Source organism: Myripristis murdjan, chromosome 1 (assembly GCF_902150065.1).
Source record: "Myripristis murdjan chromosome 1, fMyrMur1.1, whole genome shotgun sequence".
Taxonomy (NCBI): Eukaryota; Metazoa; Chordata; class Actinopteri; order Holocentriformes; family Holocentridae; genus Myripristis; species Myripristis murdjan.
In genome coordinates, this window is record NC_043980.1 from 3,820,193 (window position 1) to 3,841,864 (window position 21,672).

Below are 21,672 nucleotides of genomic sequence, written 5' to 3' on the forward strand. Positions count from 1 at the left end.
CAAACACACACAGAGCAGCTTTAGACCTTGTATAGATTGTATAAATAGCTATGAATTTTATGGTCTTCTATTCTATTGCTAGGTAGTTTTTTTGTTTTTTTTTATGTAAATTCTGCTTCTTTTCAGTTGTTAACTGTGAGCATGAATATTAAATAAACTCAACTCAGACCGGCTGAATTCATGAAATGAGAAAATGTGAACGCGGGCCGGGCTGATGATGTCATCACAGCGAGATGACCTCAGCCTGCAGCGGCATTACCCATAATCCCTGCGGGGCGGTGGTGACATCAGCAGCAGGAGGTGCAGACCTTCAGAGTCCAGGAGCAAAAGCACAAAAAGTTGGAAACCATTTGAAATGATGCGTTCAGGGACCAGTACGTAACGTATTTCCTGTTCCACTTTCCAGACCAACCGGCTCCGCCTCCAGGATGAAATGTTGCCGTTTTACAGCAAAGACGTCTCTGAAGCAAACAGACGTTGCATGTGAGCGTGTCGACTGCAAGGCGGCGTGGAGGAGCCGGCGTCAGCGTCACGGCACCGCAGCTGGGTTTCTCACGCGGCGTCACGACACTCAAGGACACACTTCTCGGTCATTTTCCTCCCTTGGCGCTAGCAGAGAATGTCTAATATGGGAGAAGCGGCACTCTCGTCTAACTTCCGGGTCTCGGAAACACACCTCTGTCCATGTGAGGGCGCTGGCGGGCGAGTGCAGAATGAATGGGAGTCTATGGGGCTACACCCCTAAAAATCCACTTTTCTCTGGAAATAATTTTTTGTCAAGTAATTTGAATACTGTTTTCAAAAGGGGGGCTAAAAAAATACACTCAGCTGAATATTGGATTTTTTAAGTTCACCTACATGTTCTAAAAAGCCGTTCAAAAAGTGTGATGACGTCACACATTTCATATCACGAGAGGTAGGGGAGAGTGGGGTAATTTGTGCCAAGGGGCAAGTAGTGCCACCCCTGTTATCTAGAAAACCATAGAAGAAGTTGGTCATGTGACCACATATTTTTGAAGAGGCATCCATTTCACTCATCCTGTAAAGAAGGGAGACACATGGCTTGAAAGGTAAGAACATTTCAGTTCAAAAAACATTTTTTTGCCCTCCAAAGTAAAATTTCTATGATCAAGGTTTTTTGATTGCTGTGTTTGAACAATTATAGAAAACTTTTAAAACAGTTCACACAGGTTTTAGTACTTTAGTAAGCTACACCATGAGTCTATACAGTTTGCATGATGTTAGCTCAAAACAGCTGGGGGAGGCATTTTTTTCAAAATGGTGGGCTTGGGGTAATTTGTGCCAAAGGGCCTTGGGGTAAGTTGTGCCAGTGGCACAACTTGTGATTATATACTATATATTACTTTCTTGTATTTTATTGTTATTGTACATTGTCTTCTTACCTTTGATCACTAAAGCTATTCAGATTCAGATGAAGATGATTTGCAGGTGCTCATTTTGGAATTTTTATTTTGTTCTGGGTATGTGTTCATGTGGCGCTCGGCCTTGTTATAGAAAAGTGGCCTGTGATCTTGTTAAAATAATAAATAAATGTTAAATAAATAATTTTGTATTGAATCTGCTTTGCTTTTATATAGCATTATCATTTGTGAGATTAAAATGATCTGTTTTACTTCAATTATCAATGGCACAAATTACCCCAGTATATTCTCTCTAATGGCACAATTTACCCCACATCGGGGGCAAGTTGTGCCACAGAACCACTTTTTTTTGGAAAGCTATATTTCTCAAACAGTTTATATAAGATCCAAAGTGATTGTTCCCAGGGATGCACAACATCTTAAACTATATGTGCATATTTTAGTTGGAGGCATTACTGTAATCCTCTCGCTTTAAAGGCAGTTTAAGTAAAAATTGGCACTATTTACCCCACTCTCCCCTACTGCAATTTCCAGAGCCCGTCTATGGAGAGCAGACGGAGACACTGGAGACACTTTGGCCAGAGCCCGCCTGTGCTATATTAGACATTCTCTGTACACACAAATATCAACTTTGATGGAAAAGTCCTCCTTAAGTGTGGTGTTTCCCGTTTCTCTTGGTCTTCGGGTGCCATCAAGTGGGATCCCTCGTCGTAAACAGCCGCAAGTCACTGACCAATCAGCATTCATTAGCAAATGCTAGCGTGTTATGGCCAACAACAGCCCAAACTGTAGGAAACTGAAAGGATATAAGTTCTCGCTAATTTCACTTTTAACCTATAATCCATATTGAACTTTCAGAAACTACAACAGTCTTTGCGATTTTTCAACCATAAACAGGAGTAAGAGACAAATTTAGCCGTTTAGCTCCATAGAGCCCCATTCATTCTGCACTCGCCCGCGATCACCCCCAGTGGAATTACGGTGGAACTGCAACCAAGTTCGATACAACGGGGTTAATGGAGAGTGGCAAGGCTCGCCGTAGACGGGCTCTGGCGCTAGCCCTGGAGAGGAGAGGCAAGATGCTATGAGTGCTCCTGTAAATAGTATGGTAAAATGTGGAGGAAACCTTAAGCATACTCACAAATTGTACTCTGTATGGGTCACACTTGTTGTATTTTATTAGCATACCGCTCATTCTAGCGTGTATGTCTTTTTTTTTTTTTTTATCGTGTATAGCACTGTGATGTTGCTGGATAGGTCTTTGTTTTTAAACTAAGCTATCGCAGCGGTGAGACCATTTCTGATGCAGTTTGTTATGTACCCTCCTTTTGAAGGTGTGCATCGTGAGAAGGTGCTGTACTGAATTTCAAGTGTTTTACACAGGTCTGTAAGCTCCCTTTTTGTTATTTTGTCACATTTGTTCTGTTGTTAATTTATAAAATACAAAAAAACTGCTGATGGCGGATGGAAAAATGTTTCTGTGAATACTATTGTGAATAAGATGTGTTTTGTTTTATGATGTATTTTGTTTTATTGATTTAAATTTAAAATGTCAAATTGAACCTAAATATGCTAAAATGCAGACTCACTTGGCGCTAGCCCCGGAGAGGAGAGGTGTGCATCGTGGAGAATGGTCGTGAGAAGGTGCTGAAACTGAATTTCATGTTTTACACAGAAAATGAATCGGCCCAGCCCAGCAGACCTGGTCACACCTAAACACAACGCAGAGCTTGTAGAAGAGGCACACTGCAAAAAGTCAAAATCTTACCAAGAGTATTTGTCTTATTTCAAGTCAAAATGTCTTATTTCTAGTCAAAATATCTCATTACACTTAAAATAACAAGCAAGCAACAAGCAAACAAGCAAATTTTTACTTGTGACACAAGTAAAAATTTGCTTGTTCCACTGGCAGAATTTGTTTCTTGTTTCAAGCAAATTTTCACTTGAAACAAGAGACAATTGTCTAAAAACAAGTTATTTCTGAGGTGATCATGTCTTATTTTAAGTGTAATGAGATATTTTGACTAGAAATAAGACAAATAATCTTGGTAAGATTTGACTTTTTGCAGTGCAGTGTGAGGCCAGACCGGCTACACAAACACCACCAAAACCACCAAAACCACCAAAACCACTCGGCTAAGCTAAACGGCGTTCGTGCTAACGGTTAGAAAGGTTAGCTAATGTTTCTCAGCTGAAACACACACAGCTCCTGTCTGACACGGGACTCGAACAGCGACCTGCAGAAGCACCGGCCTGGTGATCGTCCCACTTGTACGGGCTTCACTGTGTGTGTGTGTGGTTTTTCGGCGTTTGTGTTAAAACACAACACAGCAGCTGTGTCCCAGTTCAGGCTCTGCTTCCTTCAGTCGGCATCTGAAGGCCGGTTACGTCACAAATCCTTCAAAATCCTTCAAATTGGAGTTCCTTCAAATTCGCACTTCAAACGCTTCTCCTTTTCAGCCGTTGGTAGCCGATTCGGAGGACGCACCGCGACTATCCTTCTCAGGCTCCCGTATCCCAAGATGCTTTGCGTGCTGCTGCTCAGTCGAAAAAAGTGAACTGAAATGGCTACAGCGCATCTAAATTCAGATTTCACTATTATAAAATATTGGGTTTTTACTCATTTGAACATCCAACGCCATATAGATAGATAGATAGATAGATAGATAGATAGATAGATAGATAGATAGATAGATAGATAGATAGATACTTTATTCATCCCGAAGGAAATTCACAGTTTCCAGCATTATCCACAGATTACAAGATTAAATAAATCAAAAATAAAGAATAAGTAATAATAAGAAGAATAAGTAATAAGAATAAGTTTGGTTTAACATGTATGTTAAACCCAAACCCCTTTCTTTACTGTTCTGTCTTGTCTGACGGAAAGAAGCATTATCTTTCTGTCTCCGGAGTTTGTTGTCATGGTAACGGCGGTTACCCGACCAGGAAATACTCCGAAGGTTAGACCGTCCCATTTGGTTGACGGGGAGGACCCGGACTTCCAAGGATGCAGACTCTGAATTGGGACACAGCTAGTGAGAGTGTGTGTGTGTGTGTGTGTGTGTGTGTGTGTGTGTGTGTGTGTGTGTGTGTTGCAGCGGAGAGAGAGCATCACTCTGCAGAAACACAAACAAACACCACAGAAGAAAAAGAAAGATGGAACCAAAGTGGGAGAGCTGCAGCTCTGATGCACGTATGAGCGGGATCCCCGTCCCGATGAAAAGCTCCAGGACTTTTCCAGGAGTTTTCCGTGATCCTAAAACTTTTCCTTCTTCCTGCTGGTTGAGGTGTTGGACCAGAAAGCGTCTAATGCAGCCGACAACAGGAAACACATTGGAAAATGCTGAAATTGAAAAACCTGAAGTTGTGCTGTATTCCTGTAAAATGTCCTGATGTTCCCAGCTCCTCTTCCACAAGAAATAAGGAAAAGAAGACAAATAAGAAGCGGCGGTGGCGGTGGCGGTGGCGGTGGTGGTGGCGGCGGCGGCGGCGGTGAGCCCCCCCCCCCCTCGGCCCGCCGCCTCATTTGTAAAGCCAACATGGCTGCAGTAGGCGAAGCGGCTTCAAAGCGCCGCGTGCCGCCTCAGATAAAGACATCAAACGGAGAAACGCCTTTCAGAGGCAGCTCGTCTTCAACGGGACGACGCGCCGACATAAACCCCACGCCGCCGCCGCTGATCAGCGTGACGTGTTCGACAGCGCTCACACGCACGTGCTCAGAGCCACAAAAGGAAACGAGCGTGTGTGTGTGTGTGTGTGTTTTAAGTCGTGTGTATTCACAAGGCGCCGTTAACGAAACAGATTCATCCAAACTGTTTGAACCCAAAACAAAATTAAAACAGATTATGGACAGCACAGGGAGTGTGTATGTGCATGTGTGTGTGTGTGTGTGTGTGTGTGAGTGCGCATATTGTGTTTGCTTGTGTACTTAAATATGTGTGTGTGTGTGTGTGTGTGTGTGTGTGTGTGTGCATATCTGTATTCTGCGTGTTTGTTTCCTTGTTTGGGGGTTCACAGGGAGGATTAGTCAAGCTTTCCCACTGCCTGATGGGATTATGACGGGGGGTGGGGGTGGGGGGGGTCATTTGTTTGCTGAAGAGGCAACATCTCACTGGAGCAGCTGGGGGGGGGGGGGGGGGGGGGGGGGGGGGGGGGGTGCTTAGCAGGTTGGCTTCATGTGAAACTCTCGCCTGATCTTATGAAATGTGGAGAAACAAGCCTCGGTGCCTCTGTTGTTGTTCGTCAGTGATGAAGGTGATGAAGGTGATGATGTCATTCATCCGTTCAGTGTGTAACAGCTGCTTCTCCCTGCCAACACACACACACACACACACACACACACACACACACCAGCAGCAGTTCATCAGTCTGGTGTCAGAGGAGCAGGACACTGAATCACTCAGAGGAAAGTGATAACAATAAGGATTAGAATAATAATACAGCCATTAAAAAAACTTCATATCCACACACACACACACACACACACACACACACACACACACACACACACACACACACACACACACACACACACACACACAGTGTCACTTCACCAGCTCCACCTGTACAAGCTAATGCAGTAACAGAGGTGTTCATTCACTTCTGTGTTTGGCATTGAGCTCATAGTTAGTGCTGCACTTTACTGACAGCTGTTTCCACTATTCTGTCCAACCTCATGGTATATAAATAATTGGGGACAAAAAATGAGAAACCCCTCTCAGTATAATGCAGTCCAGTAGCAGACCTCTGCAAACTACAACCTCAGTAATAAACACAGAATTAAATTTACACAAAAAAAATGAACATTATAAACTTTGTTAGAAGGGAGAATTCATGGCAGAGCTGCTGAGCTGAGCTGCATCAGACTGGCCTGAGTGGATATCAGACATACATGCATACATATAATAAAATAAAAATGAATAAAAATGAAATAGAGTAAACACATTCACAAGGAAGTGCAGTCTTTCAAGTGTAACAGTGTTTTCCATTTGCCTGGAAAATAACCTGTCATGTTTAGTTTTGTGTGCACACTGTGGACTCTTACTGGTTGGTGAGCCTCTCCTCAGAATATAAATTTGCCCGTTCCACATTATTCAACGAATGTGGCGACCGCATTGTACTTATTCAAATACCGCAAACTGGTTAGTTTGCTTAATTAGCGTTCGGCCTTTTCACACTGAACTTGTTTAAAGCCGCGGGCCGTCGTCCGAAACGATGAAACAGAAACAATGAAACTACTGGATGTGAGAAAATATTTTCGTTAAAGTTCCCATGAAACGACCTCACATGACCTCTGCCTCCTTAAACAGTGACATCATCCTGCTCAAGTGGCTGTAAATTCAAATTTCAGCCAATCAAACCTTCACAAATCTGTAAACATCCTCTCTCACCCACCTGTCCCTTCAAAATAAAAGTCTGTTTCTCTGCCAAACTGAGATCCTGTTGGGAAAAAAGGTGGCGACTATTTGCATATCAGCGAATATTAAATAAAGGTAAAAGTGTTGAGTTACATCAAAGACATGAAGGGAAAACAAACTCTTTATATGTGATTTTGTTGACCAGAGACGAGTTTGTAAGAGTTAAATCAGTGACGGACAGACAGAGTACTACAAACTGATACTGCAGTACAAGTATAAGTACTGTTCCTCTGCTGGTATGTGACTGCAGTAGAAGTAGAAGTACTGTTCCTCTGCTGGTATGTGACTGCAGTAGAAGTAGAAGTACTGTTCCTCTGCTGGTATGTGACTGCAGTAGAAGTAGAAGTACTGTTCCTCTGCTGGTATGTGACTGCAGTAGAAGTAGAAGTAGTGCAGTAAAAATGTCCTGCAGTAAAAGTCCAAAGTGTCTCATTTCAAATGTCCTGGCAGTAAAAGTGACTGAGCTCCTTTTTCCAAACAGTAACTGTGTTCGCTGGGATCTTTTCCATGCAGTTAGAAAAGGAGGAGAGAACACGCTGCACACTGCATGCTTTTAAAGGGGCATTACACTAAAACTGAAGTGAGGATCCTGTGGACTGAGCTTTTATTGTGAAAGTTTTCACACTGGAGTGAGGACCCTGGAGACTCAACTGACACGTGGAATAAGCACGTAATCTGATGGTTGAGTCTACACCGCTCTCATTGTCCACACTTATTTTATATTTTTTTTCACCAGTTGAGTCCAAATTGGTCCTCGCTGCGGTTTTTCATGGTGCCGCTTTTATTGTGAAACTTGGAAAACGACAAAAAGTAGAAGCAACAAAGTAGAAGCAGCTTCCTCTTCTCGTCTCTGCTGGCTGAGCTTTTATTGTGAAAGGTGCCACAGTCTGTTCTCTGTAATGGATCTGATTTAAAATGAAGTGAAGGACAAAACTCAAGCAGAAATGGACTGAAGGAAAAGTAAAAATGACTGATTTAAAAAAATACTCAGTACAAGTACACAAAAAGCTACTTAACCCCATAAAGCCTGAACTATGAAAGAATTGGCAGAAAATTCCAATTTTTTGAAACTGAACCCCTTATTTAGTCCTATAACAAAATGTAAAAAAAAAAAAAAAAAATTCAAAAAATTTGTTATTACATACGTTTTTTCTGTTGTATCATATATGACAGTACTTGAAGTGTCAATGGTCCAGGGTGAACAGGGGAAGTGTCCAAAGGTATACAACAGTATTTTGGTCAAGTATTGATTAAACTGAAAACGGAATGTGTTATTTGATAACGTGTATCATATATGATAGGGGAGATCTGGGTCGGTTGTAGCACTTTTTTGTTTTTTCCTTATTACAAAAAGACAGAGCCAGCTACAGTTTCAATATTTTAATGTAAGCAAGGTACACAAGTACTCCACCAATTCAAACTACGGTTTCGTCCCACGGATCAATACAGCAGGTGTGATCAGGCCGAAGGTGGAAGCAGTGCAATGCTACTTTCGCCCCTCACTGTCGGGGCGAAAGTAGCACACATGTGGGACGAATGTAGCAGTCCTCAAAAGTGGACTGAAGAGGCCAGGTGACACTTTTTTTTTCTTGCTTTTACTTCTCATTCCTTTATCAGTTAACTTTTCCAAGTAATAGTGAAATATAATTTATGTTATATGTTGCAAATTCATATAGTTAGACCTTTTGTCTATTTTGCCGACATGACCAATGTTTTGCCTCCCTTAGACTTACCCATACAAATGATTCACAATACAAATTTCTTGTTAAGATTAGCATTTAAAATGATTAACTTTTATAGTTATAAACTTTGTATTTAAGTTATTGTAGGCTATTTATTAAATGTTATTTATTTCATTTGTCATCCATAGCCTGTTGTATATTCTATATTGTGAATGGCTAGATTATTTTTATTAAATTTTTGCTGCAGCTCTGATTGACTGGCCCTCAAAATCAGCCTTGCAAACTCTTTCATAAAGCTCTGTGCTTCCTCACCCTAATCCTCAGCATATCCTGTAAGCACAGCATCAAGGAAATGCATAGGTGAGGCTCTGCTACAACCGTCCCTCCTCGCTCTCCCTACATTTAAAAGGACATAGCAGAAAAGCTAAGCTAACATGCTACATGAAACAACCGCTAATGTTTAGTCTACTGATAGGTCTAACAGACCATATAGGTTTGTTGTATTAAATACACAAACTCTATGACAAAATCAAAAAACACTTATGGTTTCAGTATTTTACTTTCCGCTATGAAAAGAACATTTTCCCCTAAAACTCGGCAACAATACATGGGGTGGCAAAGATTTTTTGCAGAGGCAGCCATGAAAGGAGGTGGAATCTGCTCACCAAATTACAAGCTCCTGTGTTGTGTCTAACACGAATAAGGGCCCGTGCTACAACCGCCCCCCCCCGCTACAACCGACCCTGATCTCCCTGATCTCAAATGGCTTCATAGGGTTAAGTACAGTAACATGAGGAACTGTAATTAGTTACTTTCACCTCTGGTAAAAAAAAAAAAAAAAAAAAAAAAAAAAAGCATAAAATCATTCAGATGCTGAGATTATCCTCCTTTTCTCCTCTCATCATCATAAACTTAATGTTTTGTTCATGTGTTGACGCTCAGAGCAGAGTGTCACTAACATGGTTTATTTGTGTAATAATGTGAGTTGTTTTTTTCCTGTCAGCACTTTATAAAGTGAGCGTGTTTCCAGCGTTTCCACACGAGGAAGGAGCCGACCAACATGTGGCCTGTTTCATAACGCAGCCGCTCGACTCCATGTTGGATTTACAACCACAACAACACACTCTCCAACTGGGTTGCACTCAAAATCCCCCGCTTGCACAATATTGCTTCCACTATCACCACGTCTGTGTGTGTGTGTGTGTGTGTGTGTGTGTGTGTGTGCCTTTGTGCTTCACAGGCCAAGACCTCAGAGTCAAACAACAAAGCTGAGCAGAACAATAAAAAGAGGAAGAAGAAAACACACACACACACACACACACACACACACACACACACTGCCTCTCTCTCTTGTATTGATGTGAGGAGGGAGGGAGTGTGTGTGTGTGTGTGTGTGTGTGTGTGTGTGTGTGTGTGTGAGAGAGCATGAGAGAGAGAGAGCGGGAAAGTGAGTGGATGAGCGAGCATGTCAAGGGATTGCAGTGTGTTTTTCTGTGTTTCTGTGTGTGTGTGTGTGTGTGTCATAGGGAAAGAGAGAGAGCAAGACTGGGCGAGAGACACAGGGTCAGAGAGGGCAGATTGCATCATCAGAGTGCTGGCTTCTCTCTCGCTGGGCGCTTCACGGCTCTCAACCGAGTAAACAGGAAAGCAGAACAGAATCAGAGGGGTGTGTGTGTGTGTGTGTGTGTGTGTGTGTGTGTGTGTGGCTTTCATCATCTGAGAGCTTCCTCAGGCTCTTGGAAAGCAGCGAGGGAAGACAAAAAGCCATGTGAGTGATGTTGAGCAGCAGCATGTTCGCCTGTCGGGACTTTAAAGCTGCTCTCCACGTCTTGGGACATCAGCGCCCCCAAGTGGCAGCGAGAGGCAACTGCACTGCAGGCTGGAGCTTCACAAACATATCTCAGGAGGGCAGACAGCATCTCATTGGTTGACTTAAAGCTCAGTGGGCGGAGCCAAAAAAAAATCAGTTTTTCTGGCTAAACAGCGAATCGCAGGCTTTGTTTACAGTAAAGCTCGTTTTTTTTTTTTTTTGTTCTTCATAGAAACCTCGCAGCATTTTATGATTCTATTTGTTGCAAAACTCAGAGCAAATGAGACTTTCCTGCAGAGCTGACCGTCTCAGTGTTTCAAAACAGTTTCCAAACTCAAACTGTGTTTTCCACCAAAGTGCAGCAGACAGCAGGATGATACTCTGCACACTAGTGCTGGGTATCGATTCAAATTTCAAGAACTGATTCAATTCCGATTCACAAGATTCAGAATCGATTCTCACGATTCGATCCGATCCGATTCGATCCGATATTGATTTGGTTAGTTTTATTAAAAAGCACTTTGAGCTGTTACTGAATTACATGCCTGTCTAGTTACGCAACACATTAATACTTGTATTATATTTTGTCATTTGACAACAAATTAATATAGGCATTGATAATTAAATTGGCTGTAAGACTGGTAAAAATGGCTAAGACCACCTTTTGTAGCCCAGAGGAGATACAGTATGTTGGTCAAACATTCGGTGTGTAGTGTTAGTGTGTGTTTATGAGTTGTAGAACATAATAAATTATCTTTAAGGAGTAGATGTTAAATTATTATTTGTTTTAAAAATGTAAATTACTTATCAAACAGACCTAACTATTCAGCTACCAATGAATGAGCATTAGTATGCATGTGATAACATGGTTTGAAAAATAAGCCGAAGTGATACTTCTTCTCTGAATAGACAAGCTAAGCCAGTGTGCCGCTGTTTGCCAGTGAAAATAGAGCGGAGTGGCACCTCTTCGCTTTGTTACACAATCTATGTCAGTGCGCTGCTGTAGCTGGAAAGTTTCTCTGCCTTTTGGACTCGTATGGTGTCGGTGCAGCTGTTGGAATGTTTTTTTCTTGGTGGTGCAGGTGCAGGTGAAACCACTGGAGGGGTTGTGCCACCCAGATTTGCTTCCCTCCATGTGATTTTCCCCAGACATACGTTCATATTCCACACAAAAACAGCATTTATATATATATATTAAAAGATTGATCTTTGGGCGTAAAGATCGATCCATGGGAATTTAAATGATCGATTCAAAATCGGAGGATCGATCTTTTCAACACAGGTCTACTCCACAGACCAGCCTCCACCTGCACTCACCTGTCTCACCTCTGAACGGAGCCAGACAGGGGTTTCTCGTCTGTCCCAAAAATGTGAATTTAATCTGCCGTTGCGTCGCTCTGAGAAGTGACACCCTGCTTCTCCTCAAGGAACGGCACATTTCTTGGTATTGATCACGTTTGTGGAGCGCAAAATCTGTGCAGCGTAGACCTTCACAAAAAAAAAAAAAAAAAAAAAAAAAAGCATGCATTTCCAAATCTGTCCTCTGTTACCTGTCATGTCCTGTCAGCTGGATTTTTTCAGATTTTTGACGTTTCTGATTAACGTAAGTTTATATGCAGCAAAGCTTTTTTAATCAGAATAAAACTTTTCTTGACACAAAGTGGCTCCACCTGCTGGGAAGCCTCTAATCTGATGGAAATATCAATATAATCCAGGCTGAGCCATGTGGTGCAGTGGTGGCGCCCCCATCAGGTCGTCCATCAGACTGTAAACATGAAACCTGGCTGCTGGTTTGGACTTTTATTCTTGTAACAGGAAGCCTTCAGACTCCTCCAGCAGCTTTTGGATTTGCTCGATGTTTTGCTGGATTCCGGCTTCGTTCGTCTTATTTTTTCCTTTTTAACGGATTATCAAAGGTTTGCACTGCCATTTTCGGCGGGATTGAAAATTCCCACAGATCAGGCCGGTCTCTACTGATTGGGTTGATATTCTGATTATTAGTGGATTATTAGAGATTAGATGTTTCTGCCTCTGACTTGTGAGGCTCATGAATGCAGCTGGATTTTTTTTTACACCAAACTGTGAAAACCTGGACGTGGCAGCGTCCGAGGACCACGTGGTGAACGCTGTTTTGGAAAATTGGACTGTTTCTGTTGGTCGAACATCACGGCACGTTAACACTTCAAGGAAATCATTCAAATGAAATTATTTGTCACATTAGGGCTTTTAAGATGAATGCTCCAAAATGATTCTCTTTGTTGTGTGAAGACATGTAATTCACGTTCTTTCAGACCCACAGACAGGCGGAGAGAAGCTGACAGGATGTTGGGTTAGACAGGTTTTCTGAGCCCGGTGAGTCTCAGAGTCTCTGGCTGTTGAATCACGTTCAGCACGTTTGTCTTATGCTGGTAATCAAACGTCCTCAGTCCTCAGACCTCCTGCGACAGGACGCTGAAAACTTCTCGCCCATGGACGGAGCTTCTGCCCTGCAGGTGGCGCCGCCGAGCCCTGAGGGACGCGCTGCAGGCTGACCTACAGAACACCAAACCTCTCTCAAGCCACTGTTTCCTTTGGCTTTTTAAACATAAGTAAGATTTAAAAATTAAAATAAATATATACATAATTTTAATTTAAAAATAAAAGGCCACCTTACAGCACCAAACACAGGATTAAAATAAATAAATACACAAAAAACAAACAAATAAATAAATAAATAATACAGCAATAATAAATTAGTAAAATAATAAATAAATAAAGATTTTAATTAAATAAAAAAAAAAAACATAATAAATATTTTAAAATATCTACAATATTTAAAAACATATGGATATGATACGATATTGGAGTTTCTGCCGATATGCCGATATTTTCCAGCTCTTTTAGCCGACATTGATATATGCACATATTTTTTTCCAGCTCAGTGCAGAGAACATCAAGTCCCTCCTGCAGCGCAATTAATGTTTTATTACGCCCGCTCTTATTTTGAAGGCCTGGCACTGGCAGATGCAGACATAAAACACAATGCTTTTCAAAATGCACACATTCATTCACTGGGAAAAATAAGAAAATAACTTCAGCTTCACTAATGACGGAATAATAACAACAATAATGACAGAATAATAACAACAATAACGACAGAATAATAACAACAACAATGACAGAATAATAACAGTAATGACAGAATAATAACAACAATGACAGAATAATAACAACAATGACAGAATAATAACAACAGTAACGACAGAATAATAACAACAATGACAGAATAATAACAACAGTAATGACAGAATAATAACAACAACGACAGAATAATAACAGTAATGACAGAATAATAACAATAGTAATGACAGAATAATAACAACGACAGAATAATAACAACAACAATGACAGAATAATAACAACAATGACAGAATAATAACAACAATGACAGAATAATAACAACAGTAATGACAGAATAATAACAACAGTAATGACAGAATAATAACAATGACAGAATAATAACAACAGTAACAACAGAATAATAACAACAATAACGACAGAATAATAACAACAGAATAATAACAACAGTAACGACAGAATAATAACAACAGAATAATAACAACAGTAACGACAGAATAATAACAACAGAATAATAACAACAGTAACGACAGAATAATAACAACAATAACGACAGAATAATAACAACAATAACGACAGAATAATAACAACAATAACGACAGAATAATAACAACAGTAACGACAGAATAATAACAACAGTAACGACAGAATAATAACAACAACAATGACAGAATAATAACAACAATAACGACAGAATAATAACAACAGTAACGACAGAATAATAACAACAACAATCACAGAATAATAACAACAATAACGACAGAATAATAACAACAGTAACGACAGAATAATAACAACAATGACAGAATAATAACAACAACAATGACAGAATAATAACAACAACAATGACAGAATAATAACAACAATAACGACAGAATAATAACAACAGTAACGACAGAATAATAACAACAATAACGACAGAATAATAACAACAGTAACGACAGAATAATAACAACAATAACGACAGAATAATAACAACAATAACGACAGAATAATAGCAACAGTAACGACAGAATAATAACAACAATAACGACAGAATAATAGCAACAGTAATGACAGAATAATAGCAACAGTAACGACAGAATAATAACAACAATAACGACAGAATAATAACAACAATAACGACAGCACAGTCTTTATTTGTCTGTTATAATTTTGTTGTCTGGTCTCAGTGTTTTATGTCGTTTGTGTTCCACTCTGTTCCTCCATGTTAAAGGTTTTTTTTATTTATTTATTTATTTTTTAGGGAGCTGTTCCTGATCTGCTGTGAGGCTGTAAGGACAGAGGATGCTGTGACGCTGTAAAACCCCCTGAGGCTCATGTATCATTTGTGATTTGGGGCTCCACAGCGTCTCCAAACTGAGACGCTCGGGCGGCTCCTCCTCAAACGATCCGGCGTTTCGTTCGGCTCCTCGGGGTTTCAGACGCTAACGAGCTCTGTTTAACAGTCATTTAATTGCTCGATATGAGCTCCGCCCACCTGAACCCCCCCTCCCCAGCCCACACACACACACACACACACACACACACACACACTGACACCTGCAGCGGAGTGGTGTGCTGCTGGGCGCGGCGGGGGGGCAGCAGATGGCCTGATCCAGACGACATGCCAACACACACAGAGCAGACAGACTGCTAACCACAGACCTGTCTGCCTGTCTGTCTGCCTGTCTGTCTGTCTGTCTGTCTGTCTGCCTGTCTGTCTGTCTGTCTGTCTGTCTGTATTATTACAGGTGTAAATAGTTGTGTTGTTAAAGAGCTGTGTCTCTGTGTGGATGTTCGTCTCCATGATGAAGCTGCCTTCTCGTTACAGATGTTTAATCTCTGATGATGTAAACTTGGGATTAAACCACAGCCTGAAACCGTAAAAATCCTCACGTCTCCGGAGTCAGACACACTGTGTGAGACCTTCCGTGACCTCTGACCTCTGACCTCTGACCTCTGACCTCGTCGCTGACGCAGCAGCCGAGGCTCGTCCCGTCGAGTCGCAGCGTCGGAGAAACGCCCGGCGAGGAAAAACGGGAAATTAAAACGCTGTTTCTCACCGAGCTGCTCTCCGCTTTCATCACAGCTTCCTGTTCAGCCTGCGTTTAGGAAGTGTGTGTGTGTGTCTGTGTGTGTGTGTGTGTGTGTGTGTGTGTGTGTGTGTGAGGTTTAATGAAACGTTTGTAAAAACGGAGAAAAGCTGAAGTGAATGTGAGCCGTGTTTCCTCCTCAGTGTCTGACGGAGCAGCAGCGCCGCCCGCAGGCCGCGCAGGGAACTGCACCTCTGCCTCCACAGGTGTAGGTGTGTGTGTGTGTGTGTGTGTGTGTGTGTGTGATTGAGTTACTTGTGCTTGTACGTTTGAGTGTGTTGAGCATGATTGTGTGTGTCGTGTACGATGCCTCTGAACCTGGAAGACGGAAGCAGGTGTTCTAGTGTGTGTGTGTGTGTGTGTGTGTGTGTGTGTGTGTGTGTGTGAGCACATAGAAGTGTCTTTGTGCCTTCCCTGCGTGTGTGTATATGTACCTACCTGTGTGTATGTGTTTCTGTGTGTATTTGTGTGCGTGGCTGTAAGTGTGTGTAAATGTGTGTGTGTCTATGTCTGTGTGTGTGTGTCGTGCACGATGCCACTGAACCTGGAAGACGGAAGCAGGTGTTTTAGTGTGTGTGTGTGTGTGTGTGTGTGTGTCTGCCTGTGTGTCTTTGTGCCTACCTGTGTGTACATGTGTTTATATGTCTGTGTGTATCTGTGTGTGGCTTTAAGTGTGTGTCTTGCGATGTGTGTGTGTGTGTCTGTCAATGTGTGTGTGTGTGTGTGTGTGTGTCAGTCTGTCAGCTCAGCAGCAGGCAGATTGAGAGTGCAGGATGGAGCTCTGACACACTCTGCAGGAAGCTTTCATCTACTGCTCCTGCAAGCTGTCGCACACACACACACACACACACACACACACACACAGGTGCAGGGTGTCTCTGGTTGTGAAATGAAGTGATGAAATGCAGCGCAGGCGGCAGCGAGGATGAAACAGCTCCTCTGACGTGAAGCTGCTCTGTGGCATTTTAACATCAACGCATCATCATGAATTATTGATTATTGATTTGGTGACTGATTAGTGTAATAAGTTACTGTCAGCCGAGCACACACACACACACACACTGGGGTTGTGTCAGTTTTCGGCAGCTGGTTGTATTTTCTGACGAAACCCAGCATGTCGTCATCCAGTCACTTCCTGTCTCACCTGTTTGGTCACCATGGTAACCGGGGTGAGGAAATCGGTTCCTAAGGCCGGAATTTTAGCAAAGATTTGTATTGATATTGATTATATTGCAGTGATTTGTATTGATATTGATTATATTACAGTGATTTGTATTGATATTGGTTATATTACAGTGATTTGTATTGATATTGGTTATATTGCAGTGATTTGTATTGATATTGGTTGTATTGCAGTGATTTGTATTGATATTGATTATATTACAGTGATTTGTATTGATATTGATTATATTACAGTGATTTATATTGGTGGTGTTCATTTCATCAACAACAACAGAAGCAACAGAAGCAAAATAACCCACTTTGTGTTATTCTGGTTCCCAGTGCAGCTCCCAGTTTGACCCGGCATTGGGAACCAGCAGGGTCGGGTTCTGGGTTCTAGGTTCTGGGTTCTAGGTTCTGGGCTCTGGGTTCTGGGCTCTGGGCTCTGGGCTCTGGGTTCAGGGTTCTGGGTTCTGGGCTCTGGCTTCCAGGCTCTGAGCTTTGGGTTCTGGATTCTGGGCTCTGGGCTCTGGGTTCTGGGCTCTGGGTTCTGGGTTCTGGGCTCTGGGTTCTGGGCTCTGGGTTCTGGGTTCAGGGTTCTGGGTTCTGGGCTCTGGGTTCTAGGTTCTGGCCTCTGGGCTCTGGGTTCAGGGTTCTGGGTTCTGGGCTCTGGCTTCCAGGCTGTGAGCTTTGGGTTCTGAGCTCTGGGTTCTGGGTTCTGGGCTCTGGGTTCTGGGCTCTGAGCTCTGGGTTCTGAGCTCTGGGTTCTGAGCTCTGGGTTCTGGGCTCTGGGTTCTGAGCTCTGGCCTCTGGGCTCTGGGTTCAGGCTTCTGGGTTCTGGGCTCTGGGTTCTGGGTTCAGGGTTCTGGGTTCTGAGCTCTGGGTTCTGGGCTCTGGGTTCAGGGTTCTGGGTTCTGAGCTCTGGGTTCTGGGCTCTGGGTTCTGAGCTCTGGGTTCTGGGCTCTGGGTTCAGGGTTCTGGCCTCTGGGCTCTGGGTTCAGGCTTCTGGGTTCTGGGCTCTGGGTTCTGGGCTCTGAGCTCTGGGCTCTGGGCTCTGGCTTCCGGGCTGTGAGCTTTGGGTTCTGGGTTCTGGGCTCTGAGCTCTGGGTTCTGGGCTCTGGGTTCTGAGCTCTGGGTTCTGGGCTCTGGGTTCAGGGTTCTGGGTTCTGGGTTCTGGGCTCTGGGTTCTGAGCTCTGGGTTCTGGGCTCTGGGTTCAGGGTTCTGGGCTCTGGGTTCAGGGTTCTGGGCTCTGGGTTTAGTTTCTAACCAAAAATGGGTAAAAACGTCTAGGCAGTTGAAGCTGCCAAAACTTGGTTGAACAATAGAACCCAGTTTCTGGGTTACCAGCATCACTTTGTCTTAAAATGATTTATATTTTATTTTGAACGAGCATAAAGACACGAGCTGAAGAAATTAAACTGAAAACTAAACTAAAACCCAGAAAAATTCATGAACAAGTGAAACTGTACAGGAAGCACGTGGGATTATCTAATCCCAGCAAAGGATTTTTTTTTTCACCTCGTTGGAGGAAAAGCTGTATTTGCCCTGTGAAGACGAGACTGTGGCTTTTAATGTGAAAAGAAATAATGTCTAAATTTATGCTCCCAAATACTTTTAATGCTCCTTTTTGACCACAAGCAGGGTCTTTTCTTTTCTTTTCTTTTCTTTTCTTTTCTCATTGCACACCAGCCTGCCTTTTTACTATTTTTTTCTTCTTTTTTGTCTCCTAAATTTTTTTTAATGAATAAAATGAATTTATTTTATTGTATCAGCAATTTGCAATACCTTTGTTGTCTTGCTTTGTTGCTTGTGACTCTTCTTTATACAGAAAAAAAAAGAATTTAAAAGATTTTTTCTGTCTAGAAAAAAAGAGAGAAGGTTTTTGAGGCCTGGATGAGTCGGTCGGGTTTTCAGTCTGAATGACGAGGTAACAGGGAACTTTTTATTATTTTTCTTATTTTTTAATGATGAGCCAAGTTTCTTCCTCTTCCTCAGCTCTTCTCCAGTCCTGTCCAAACTCTTTCTCTGGATCAAGGGCAGCGTGTGTGTGTGTGTGTGTGTGTGTGTGCTATGAATATTTAAAGCTCGTTCCTGCAGGGCTGTGAAAGGAGCACATGAACTTTTAATGAGTGCGCAGGTTAAATGGGACATTTTACGTCCATAAACGGCTCATGAAGTGCAGATTAAATGTCGGCTGAATATCAATAAGGCTGCAGTGTCGCCTCCTGCAAACCCGCCTCCTGCAAACCCGCATCATGCCGCCCCGCCTCCTGCAGCCCCGCCTCCTGTAGCCCCGCCTCCTGCAGCCCCGCATCCTGCCACCCCGCCTCCTGCAGCCCCACCTCCTGCAGCCCCGCCTCCTGCAGCCCCGCCTCCTGCAGCCCCGCCTCCTGCACGCAGCTCAGCTCTCATGCATCTTCTGGATTTAGTTATTTAGTTGGGGATAATCCACATTAATAAACACATTTCAGTCTCCACGTCAGTTTGAACGTTAGCAGACGAGCTCGTTTTCATCCTCAGGTGAAACCTCAAGTTCCTGTCATGGAAATACTGTGTCGTTTAATATTTTAATAACTTCATATTTTAATAAAACAGAGCAGTGATGATGAAGATGATGATGATGATGATGATGATGTTTACAGTAATGAGTGGGATCCTGCCGGTTCTGTTCCTGCTGCTGCTAACAACAACAACAATAAATCATCACCACCTGTTGACTGGTAATTAATATTTCTGGATATTGATGGTAATAAACTGTGACGCTGTAACTGGGATGAACTGGATCTGACTTGGTGATAAATAAATTTATTTTTACAGCAGAAAAAAAACTTCACAGGAAGCAGGGGTGCTAAATTGTAAAAGGAGGTTCGTAATCTCGCGGATTAAACCGGGACTCTGATGGTTCATCGTGATGTGCAGTTTATAATATTGAGATATGGTTTGTTTGTTTGTTGTTCTGCAGAACGTCGTGTTCCTGCTGTTCCAGCCGTGGTTTCCCTCCCTCCCCGGGGAGAACCTCCGTGCAGCTCCTCGTTCCTCACAGGAAGCTCGTCGGCTCCTGAAGTTTGAGTTTGTCTGAGTCCGTCGGTAAGGGGGTCAGCGACAGCAGAGAGACAGAAACCCCTTTTCCACCAAACCGGTTCCAGGGCTGGTTCGGAGCCCGTGCCTGACTTAGCACCAGTTTTTTGGTTTTCCACCGCCCAAGCTGGGGCCAAATCGGTTCCAAGCAAGCACCAACGGCGAGCAGGGGCTAAACAGGAGCCAGAGAAAGAATCGATGACGCGGCCCACCCCGTCATTGGTGGGCGGGCTTACAGACCCAAACGGGAACAGCGATCGTTATAAACGTAAAGCTAAACATACTCACCGTTCGTTCCGACCACGAATACGACGGGTAGCCGGCAATAACTGTGTTTTTCGCCTCTGGACCAAAATGTAGGCTTGTAAAGACACGAGCAGTATTTGCATCGCTACGGTGGGTCGTCCATGTTTGTTGTTGTGATTCGCACACCCATGTGATCACGTTTTACGATGACGTCATGACGTGGCTCTGACTTGGTTCCGCTTGGCTGTTGGCCAGTGGAAAAGCAAACTGGTTCTTTGTTGGCACCAGTTAAGCACTGGCTCTAGCACCAGCTCCGAACTAGCACCAGGTGCTTTTTGGTGGAAAAAGGGCAAGAGAGTTCGTTAAGGAAGGACGGCAGCCAGAGAGTAGACCCAAAAACTGCTCTGGAGACCGGGTGCCGACAGTCGACCTGGAGAGACGGCTGAAGATCCCACCACACATCACCCAGACCTCGCTGAGACCAGACATCATCCTGGTGTCCGAAGCCTCAAGACAGCTCATCCTGCTGGAGCTAACCGTGCCATGGGAGGAGGAGGAGGCGCAAGACAGGAAGAGGGCAAAGCACCAGGAGCTGGTGGAGGACTGTCGCAGGAATGGTTGGAAGACCAGATGCCTGCCAGTGGAGGTGGGCAGGCGGGGGGAACCCGAGGCATCAGAGGTCTGAGCATCAGCAACGAGGCAGAGGCAGCAGAGACGGCGTCCAGACGGGGGCTGAGCGGCGGGGTCAGGAGCTGCACGCCACGTGGACTCAGGCCGAGGCTTGATCCACCTCGGACGGGTCGCCTGGAGGAGGGCGTCCGCTGCAAGACCCAAAACACCCAGTGAGCCCCGGATACAACGCTGAAGAGGTGTCCAAGGTAGACCGTCAGAAGATGAATTAAGAATGTTTGGGATTCGAATTTGGAAATAAACTCAAAAGAGACTTAGATAGAACAGAACCGAACAGAACAGAATAGAGTAGAATGGACCCTCGCACACACAGCCCTGATGGAAACCGAGTCGACAATAAATGCCACACAGAACCAGGTGAAGCACGGCTCCAGATTAATAATAATCAGATTAATAAATGTTAAAAGGGTTTTTTCCTGGCCGCGGTCGCCCTGTGCTGCTCTGCGGGGAGATTTTACTCCGTGTATTCGGGCGATATCTGTTGGGTTTCTGAGAAATCACTTTATTTATGATTTGACGCTGTACAAATAAAATTGAACTGAATTGAATAATAAACCGTTTCTAGCTGTTTTCGTCTGTTTTCCCGTTAAGTTGATGAATCTGCTCGGGCTTCAGAGGGTTAAATCAAACTCTTGCACTCTGACGGGTCGTTTGCTTTGTACAGTTTGTTTTTCCTGAATGTGTGTATTTGTATTTGCTCCAGTTTGTTTTTATTGAATGTGTGCATTTGTATTTGAGTGTGATCACGCAGGAATGAAAGCAAATCAAACCAAATGTGGATTCCTCGTCCGCGTCTCTTTTACTGCGTCTTACAGCTTTTATTGTTTTCCTTTGCTTTGTTGTTTTTATTGTTATTTTTACTGTCTTAAGGTTTTATTATCTTTTATTTATTTATTTATTTATTCGCTCTTGCTGACGGACACATTTCCGTTTAATTGGCGACAGTAAAATGTGAACTGAGCAGGCGTCCAGCGTTTCTGATGGACGGGAAGCCGGCATGTAACACAGAG

At 43.2% G+C, this 21,672-nt stretch overlaps 1 protein-coding gene across 1 annotated transcript; it reads right to left on the reverse strand.

Moving 5' to 3' along the window:
- Nucleotides 1-223: 223 nt before the first annotated feature.
- Nucleotides 224-18,962, reverse strand: LOC115357518 (pollen-specific leucine-rich repeat extensin-like protein 1). Its single transcript, XM_030049008.1, has 4 exons — nucleotides 18,897-18,962; nucleotides 17,630-17,910; nucleotides 16,968-17,540; nucleotides 224-308 (listed from the first exon to the last, which is right to left on the reverse strand). Exons 1-4 carry the CDS (start codon nucleotides 18,960-18,962, stop codon nucleotides 224-226), a joined length of 1,005 nt encoding a protein of 334 aa, XP_029904868.1.
- Between the last annotated feature and the right edge of the window lie 2,710 nt (nucleotides 18,963-21,672).